The sequence below is a fragment of the Callionymus lyra genome, chromosome 19, assembly GCF_982586985.1.
Source record: "Callionymus lyra chromosome 19, fCalLyr1.hap1.1, whole genome shotgun sequence".
Classification (NCBI taxonomy): Eukaryota; Metazoa; Chordata; class Actinopteri; order Syngnathiformes; family Callionymidae; genus Callionymus; species Callionymus lyra.
The window spans coordinates 11,433,132-11,441,783 of record NC_141836.1 but is presented as its reverse complement, the minus strand read 5'-3'; the positions used below and the strand labels follow the sequence as shown (position 1 = coordinate 11,441,783).

At 40.2% G+C, this 8,652-nt stretch overlaps 1 protein-coding gene across 1 annotated transcript; it reads left to right on the top strand.

Annotated features, from left to right (window-relative positions):
- Positions 1 to 205: 205 nt before the first annotated feature.
- Positions 206 to 8,088, top strand: plp2b (proteolipid protein 2b). Its single transcript, XM_087782179.1, has 6 exons — positions 206 to 403; positions 485 to 584; positions 4,624 to 4,779; positions 4,896 to 4,994; positions 6,669 to 6,765; positions 7,427 to 8,088. The coding sequence occupies exons 2-6, from the start codon at positions 486 to 488 to the stop codon at positions 7,438 to 7,440; spliced, it is 465 nt and encodes a 154-aa protein (XP_087638305.1). The 5' UTR covers positions 206 to 403; position 485; the 3' UTR covers positions 7,441 to 8,088.
- The last annotated feature ends 564 nt before the right edge of the window (positions 8,089 to 8,652 follow it).

Genomic DNA, 8,652 nt, shown 5'->3' with positions numbered 1-8,652 from the left:
AATAAATTAGGTACAATAACCTGTTAAGTATTTGTGTTCAAACAGTATCATTCTTTTATTTATTTATAATTAAATACTAAGGTTTTTTGTTGTCGTAATGGAGTGAAGTGGCGGGATTTTCCGAGGGTCCGTGAACGCAGCGCTTCTTGGGGGTGCCAGGGTGACAGCAGCGAGAAGACTCTCCCTCCTTCTCCCTCCCTCCCTCACTCCCTCACCCTCCACCCCCCATGAGGAGCCAACGCCCCGGCGCCTGCCCCTCCAGCACCGGCCCTCCCTCCCTCCAGCACCGCGCCGAGCTTCCGCCGAACTACTGTGGACGAAGTTGAGCCCAAATCGTCCGTTAATCCCGGGAAAGTCCGAAGAATTACCGACGAGGAAAGTTAGCTTAAAGTTTGTTAGCAAGGTCAGTCATTACGGTAGCGCACTTTTTTTTTAACTCGCACTTTTTTAAGAAAAAAAACGAAAGGATTTTGTGTTCCAACAGGATGGCGGATTCATCTGCGACCAGTTCTGGAGCGAGTGTCCTGGACAGGCTTAAGAGTTACGTGAAGACGACGAAAGGTTTCATCCTCACAACAGAAATAGTGAGTTTTTTAAATCATAAAATGTTGCTGCGCATTAAACTATCCTTAACCTTCTTTTTTTTGTTTTTAAAGTGGTCTCTTTTTTCTCTTTCACTTCAACTAACTCGTTCAACTTTTAAATCCAACCCTAAACTTGGGGAGTTGACGGGATCTTAACGACGTCGTAGTAACGCTAGTAGCCCCGCACCTCACTTTCAAGTCATGAGACAGATCCTCACTTTCTAGGTGGTCTTAGTCCCTTTTTTGGGGGGGGGAATGTGAAGCATCTGTAGAGAGAGAGTCGAGACCCCCAGAGTCCACCACCTGTCACTCCTGATCTTCTGCTGACTGACTTCCTGTCTGTTCAAATGGTCACACATTGCTGTCACTTTTTTTTTCATTATTATTGTTTACATTTCACAGCAGAGTGTTGTCTGGAAACTCCCACCTTATTTTCTCACCCACTCTCACCCCCTCTCACTCCTTCTCACGAGGGTGATAAGAAAGAAAAAGGAAAGAGTCTCTGACTAGTATTCATATTTTAATGATTGACTATAGTCTTTATCTGGTCACGTGTTTAATATCCAGAGTAACCAGAATATGTACAGTCGTTTTTGACCTATTTCAGCTCATAAAATGTACGAATTGTAGTTAAAAAAAAAGTCAATAATATTCGTTCTACCGCTTAACTTTATTGGTATGGCTATTACAAATACACTGTTTCTTTAACTCGTCAAAGGATGTACATTAAAAGACATTAAAACAGTTTCTAGACGATAAAAAACTAGCTGAATAAGATATTTAAATACATTGTATTGGTGTATATACAATAGAATCTAAGTTCTGTAAATCCATACAAATGAAAAACACGTATTATCTCTCCAGAAATCCATCAAACACTTTTTTGTCTTAACTTTAAATGCATAAGATGAGACATAGAAACGCCCTAAAAAAGCACAAGCTGTTATTTTTAAATCAACATAATTACAAAGTGTATGTCATGCTAACTTTTGTTGTTCCTGTTTGACTTCTTCCTGTACGTAAAACTAAACAAACATTTAATAATACGGCTCAAATGAAGTGAATGTTGTTTGTTCTGCGGTGTTTCAAGGAAAATAAACACATTGACAAAGTAATAAAGCCTTCAATAATATTATTATAATGTTATAATTCAAGGTAAAAGAAACAGTTTTCCTTAAACTATACCGTAATCTTTTTAAAACAATGTTTTCTCAACACGACTTATCTCCCCCTCGATGATCTTCCTGCTGACTTCAACACTAAAACCCTTAAAAAACAGTGGAGGTCTCGGCTGCCGGTGGTCAGCGGTTCTCCCGCTCCACAGTTTTTCCTGGAGGTCATGGAAAATATGTGCTGTGTGAGGATTTTTTTTGGGGGGAAAAAAAACACATCATCTCTTGACGCGACATCCACCTACATCCGCGGCGTGGTAGCTACTCCAGGAAGTGGTCGACGCTCTCGAGGAGCTGAGGATTCAAGCAGCTTTCTTGACAGCTGCCAAGATTCCACGCCCTCCATTAATGACATGAAGCATGAACCTTTTTTTTTGGGTCACGGGCATGACCCTGCAAGTCGAGGGAACTTCTTCTCGTGGGAGAAAACAGTTTATTTCGGTCGTGAGGGATTGATCAATTTTTTCCACACGTTTTAAAGAGCCCGGTGACCAACCCTTAGCAACCGTTGCTGTTTTCGGGGGGGTGTCTCATGTATCCACGCACTATAATTAACAAGCGTTTCTGTCGCTCCTGAGAGCCTGATGTGAATAGATCCACGGGGGGAACATTTTTAGTGGGGTCGGTGTCGTGGGTGTTTGCTTCGGCGGTCTGGAATAGAGGAGCTTTTGTGCAGGGACTGTGGCCGCACTGTGTGCCAGGCTCGGAACACTCCCGACTACTGACGCCGCCGCCGCCGACTGCGTGTTTGTGTGACGGTTACTACACAAGCAGCAGCGACAGATCCAGGGTCTGCTGTCGGATCATCGTCTTCGACACCTTCTTCTAAATACTCTCGACTATTTTGAGTCGGGAGGAAGGAAAAAACGTACTTAAACTTGTGTAACACTGAATATTCCGGTACGTTTTAAGGAGGATTTTCTGGGGGCAAGATGCATTATGGGAGGTTGTGATGTTGTCACGAGCCACATATAGATGCGCCGTCACACTGGCCTTATGTGGCCAACGCGCTTTTTATGATCTAGTCTGGTCGAGCTCGTCTATGTTCGGCTTCTTAGCTCGACGCCGTGAAGAGTTCAGCCACTTTGTCTGACCTTTGACCTCAATTCATATATATATTTTCTCTTTTCATACTAATCTTCATCTCATGCTTTTGTTCTACACATTATAATGATATTTAACTGTTTTCATTTTCTCTTATTTCGAAAAACCTTTTATAACAGTATCAGATATTTGTATGTTGTTTTTGTTTTAGGTGAATGTAAAAAAAAGCTGAATTTAAGCTCCTCTAAATCGGAGACCATGGTTCTCAGTTACAAAATTCCTGGTTAGGTTTAGGGAGAGAGCAGACAAATTCAATCACACAAGAGACAACATTTTCAAGCACTCTTAAGTGTTTAGCCAAATAAAATGTATATTCTAGTACAAATGTTTCGTTCAACTAAGAAAACAGGAAAAACTGGATCCGGAGTTTATAATCCATGCGTTTGTGTCTTCTCGCCGGGACGATTGTAACAGTTTATTTTGGTGACTAAACAAGAAGGAGCTGCCTCGCCTGCAGTTAATACAAAACTCTGACCCGCCCTAGTAGAAGAACTCACATTTTCCCGAACCTTAAAACTCTTCACTGGCTGCCAGTTTCTTTCAGGATCAATTTTAAAATTCTGGTTCTTACTTTCAGATCTATTCATGGTCAGACTCCTCCTTACATCAGTGATCTGATCCAGACTTACACCCCAGCTCGGGCTCTGAGGTCTTTGGATCAGAATCTACCGGACCAGAGGAGAGAAATCCTTCCAGGCTGTTGCTCCTAAGCTTTGGAACGATCTTCCTCTACCTCATATATATATATATATATATATATATATATATATATATATATATATTTTTGCGCCACTTAAATTCTGCTTCACCGATCCGCAATCTTTTCTTTTTTTTTTGGCCTCTTTGCTTTGACTGCTGCCCCCTTGACTCGACCTCGAGTCATATAATCTACTCGTACTGTTTTATTTAGTATAAGTTTATGAAATATTAACTTTAAAAAAAAGAAGGAAAAAAAATGGTTCTCTTGTTTATTTTGTGGATCAAGTTACACTGTAAACAAAATTGATGAAGTAGTGACCATTGTTTTTTTTTAACTTGTATAAATGAACCACATTTATTAGAACCGCCGAAGTCTACATTGCAAATATGACTTGTCATCACGCTCACCAACCCTCTCGGTAACGGTGACCTGCTTTGCCACCCAGCCGACAAATCACGGCGGTCAATCGCTTTTGTACAAAGCAACATGGATTATAAATAAACCACTGTAGCCGTCACTTTTAATTGAGCAGGTTGTACGAAAGCATCATGGGAGTTCACTTCTTCGTTGGCACCATGAGTAAAGGTGGGTGCGGTAACTTCTGTAAGAGTTTGTACAATGACAAGGAAGTTGGTGGTTCCTGAGAGAAGCTCGCAAAACACATCTAATTCTAAAATAGTTTCAAAGACAAGAATCTAAATCAAGTTTAATGAGCAGCATCATGTTTTTTTTTTTATTGAATTATAAACTATTTACAGACAGAGTTCATCAAAACATCACAAGGATTCGCGTCAACAAGGACGAGGCGACTCGCTAACACTTGTCATGTGTTTTTGTTCGCACATACTTTGACGGCAGCAACAAAAGCGGGCATTGATGAAAGGCCCGGGTTCTGGTCCAAGATGTGGGCCGACTCCAAAATGTGCGATTCCCCTGAACTGGCAGCGTCCGAGCGGAGAAAGAATGCAGGCTTCTGTTTCTTTCCCTTCTCGGCTGCAACATGTGGATTTAAAGAACGATGAGTTCAGTGCAATAGTTTGAATCTTTCATTCTTGTGTCCAAGGTGCTCAGTCTGATCATCATCATCTGCTACGCCGCGTCTCACTATGGCGGCTACTCCGCCGTGGCCATCTGCGAGATGGTCTTCGCCATCATCTTCTTCGGCATCTTCATGATGGAGCTGGACAAGCAGTTCCAGATGGTCAACTGGGTGTGGAGTGTGAGTCCAGATAACCCCCCCCCCCCCCCCCCCCCCGACGGCGTAGCCATAAAAATAAAAAAAAACACGCTGGTGTTAGCGGTCGCGGTAACACCTCACCATCTGTCTCCCTGCAGGATCTCTTCCGGGCCGCTATCGGAGCTCTGCTCTACATCATCACCTCGCTCATCTGCGTGATCGGAGGATCTGGAGACGGAGCTCGGATCGCCGGCGGGGTCGGTGGCGTTTTCTCCTCGTCTTTGACTTACAAAAACAGAGTTTTTTTTCAGTTTTCCCAACTGAAATATGAACAGAAAAACCAAGTATTGACCTCATCAAGTGCTCCTCGGTGCTCGTCGTCAGCGTCCATCTTGTATTGAAGCCTCGGCATGAGAAATAGTTCCTAAATAAATTAAATTAGTCTTTATTTAAGCTCGTTTGTAGCAAAAGTTTCAAGGCTCAATACAAGATGGACGTTACAGACGAGTATGGAGGTATTTTGACAAGTGTTTTTTGAACGAGGACAACTGACCTCCAGTCGCTACATTAAAATGAACAAACCTTTTGGTCTACAACTCTAAAAAAAAAAGAACAGATTCATCTGAAAATAATCCCAATCCCTTGGTGGACAGGAGGGCGAGTAGAAAATTAGGGAAATAACTAACTTTAACTTAACTTTGGGTGAACTAGTACTTTAAGTTAATGTTGATGATTGTCTCGAAAATTAAATGAGTTCGGCTCGCGACCTAAAGTGCTTCAAGATGTCGACGCCTTTGTAGATTATGGGTGTGTATTGGCAAGAATCTGGCTATATCATACAGGGTAAAGATACGATACATTGTGATACTGTAGTACCGAGTATATATTTGTAGTAGTGTTGAGTACTTGACTCTGTTGTTGCAAAATTTACAGACCCTATGACTCTCGATGAAGTCGTAACTGATTTAATTAGTTTTTAAACCAAAATATGTCCAAACATCAGCTTTAAAAGCTGCTGGAGTCGACGGTATCCTCTCGTCCTCAGTCACCGCCAGGATCTGGTGGGTTTTTCATCGATCTTTCGGGAATTAAATGACTGCTGCAAAAAATGTATCCTCTCGTCCTCAGTCATCGCAGGAAACCTCGCTGGATTTTATCGCCGTTAACTGCGGAGGACTAACTGCTGCCATCTAGTTTTTTACAAACACTGAGATACAAACCATAAAAATATATGATTTTAAAGCCACCAAAAAAAAGAATTTCGTTGCAGTATCGTAGAGGAAAATAATCGTGATATTTAAGTGTATTCAATATTTTTGACACCCTTGCGGACTTGTAGCAACAATTTGAGCAACTAAGCTCCTTTATAACATTTAAATTGTTACAAAAGTAAAAACAGACTGATATAAAACACGTGTTACCTTCAGGGAATCCTTGAAATACAATGTTAATGTATGAGATAAGACACAGAAGAAGCCCTGAACAGTGGGAGAAACAGTGTTTTGTTTTGTAACATTAAAACGAGCGAAACTTGCATTTCCTTCCTGTTCCATGGTTTCCTGTTCAAAGTGACTTGTCTCTGAAGGTCACGGTGAAAGTGCATGTTCATACTTTGACCCATAAAGATGACGGTGGTTAAGATAAGACGATATCTCAAGACACTTTTATTCGTGCAGGCTTTTCCTTGATTCTCCGAGACTCCTGTGTTTGTCTCTGTGTTGTCTTGACCTTTTTTAAGCATATATTTTATTGAGTATTATTTTAATTGTTCAAGCGTTTTGTGACCCTGGTCTAGAAAAGCGCTTTACAAATATTACTTACTTACCTCCTTATATATTGAGGCTTCTAGAGTGAGACAATTTCATCCACATTTAGTCGTTGTCCGTTGTAAGCTTCGGACGTTAACCGACCCATTTCTTTTTTTCTGTTAGGTTTTCGGTTTGATTGCCGGCCTTGTGTTCGCCTACGACACCTACACCATCTTCCTGCAGATCAAGAGCACCAGGCAGCACACGGCCGCCTCCACCGGTGAGACCAGAGACTTTGTCTGGATCTTTTATTTTCATAAATACAAATGCTGTGTCTCAAATCGCATACTTGTGTACTCAAAGTTAGTATTTTTAGCGGGTAAGTGCGTCTCAATTCTTAGTATGCAAAATTTAGTGCGCCATGCACACTTAATTGGCGTACTAAAACGCCCACAAAACTGAGTATGGTTCGATGGACACTAACCACCCTAAACGACCGCCATCTTAGTGACGTTTTAAACGGAAGTTACGTCATATATAAATGCATATATATACATATACTTACAGGTGTATTATTTTCCGCAGCAGTAGAAGGATGACACGTCTTCGGTGCTTCGATACCAGCTTAAATATCTCGCGAATATTTCGATTCTCATATTTTTTCTTTATTTCTAACTTGTAAAACGTGCTGCCAGCAGGTGGCGATAGCGTTCCAACAGCTGATTGAAACCATCGTTAAATAGAAGAAGAAGCTTTCGAGTCATTTCCTGTTAGTGCGTAGCAGCAGTGTTTGATTTGAGACATACTATCTGTGGAGAATTTGCTGTACTAGTTAGTATGCACACTATCCTGATGCATACTAACTTCTAGTATACTAAGAGAAGTATGCGATTTGAAAATAGCAAAAGTGTTTCATGACTTTGTTTTGTTTTTCTTCACAGACGACAGAGTGTAATGGTCTGCAGTCCAAGCAACTTCACAGCGGCTGGTCCTGAACACAGACGACAGCTATTCCGAGTTTTAATCTTGACCTCAAGATCATACCTTCCACCCCCACCAAAAAAAAACACTCCACGCACCACTAAAGCTTAAACCTGGTTCAAGAAGGGAAGTTTTGTGTATATATATATATATATATATATAAGGCAAAAAAAAAAGAAGAAGCTATTTTGATGTTCTAATGGTCTGCTGTCGTTCGTAGTAATCCGAGTGTACACTTGAACTAACTGACTCAACCAGTGGTGCTGTGAGAAGTATTTCACGTCTGCTTTGTGTAGTGAGTTCCATGTTTTCACTCACGAAAATTTGTGTGTCGCAGCTTTTGGTCCAAATTAGGTTAAACAACACTTCTTTTATATATATATAACGATTAAAGCTGCGTTTCTTTTGCAAACTAAGTCATCGTGTGTTATTAAGTTGATTCTGAATCTCACTCAGGTTTATTAATGTTACATGTGTGACAGATTTTTTTTTTTCATCCCAAAAAAAAAAAATTGCCTTTTCGTTTTTGCAGAAATGTATGTTGGCATCCGTTCTCGTTGTTCAAAGTGGCTTTCGCTTTTTTTGAAAATAAAAGCCATTGTTTGATACAAGAATTAAAAAACTGTTTCTGTGACTTTTATTCGACACTAATCCAACAAGAGCTGCGGTTAACGACAGGTTTATTTTTTTTTACCCCCAATAAGAAATGAGCTGCCAAAATCTCAGGCAGAGCGTGCATTCTACAAGATCACCACTAGATGGCAGGAGATGACCGTATATCCTGCAACGACTTTTTTTTTACATTAAAAAACGAATAATTAATCGTTTTGGACAGTAAATGGAACATAAAGATTTACTGAATTAATAATAAAAAGCTTTACTGAATTAACAATAGCTTTCACTTCACCTTCATTTAATATTTTTATTTTATTTTTTATAGCTGGATAAATAATTTGACTCCGCCCTTTTAAAAAATAATTTTCCTAAATCCGATGTGTTTTAATATTATCAAAAATATTAAAGATACTATTTTCAGATTCACAACTCGATAAAACAAATCAATCGATACACAGATTAAAAAACGAAGGATCAAGCTAGCCATTAGAATAAACGTCTATACGTGAATCCTTCAAAATAAAGCCCATACTTCAATCGTTAAAATCACGTCTTTCCTCTTTGGAAATAA

Coding starts and splice junctions, on each gene's coding strand:
- plp2b (XM_087782179.1), top strand. CDS start 486: ATGGCGGATTCATCTGCGACCAGTTCTGGAGCGAGTGTCCTGGACAGG. Junction 585..4,623: donor TCATCCTCACAACAGAAATA/GTGAGTTTTTTA, acceptor CTTGTGTCCAAG/GTGCTCAGTCTGATCATCAT. Junction 4,780..4,895: donor TGGTCAACTGGGTGTGGAGT/GTGAGTCCAGAT, acceptor GTCTCCCTGCAG/GATCTCTTCCGGGCCGCTAT.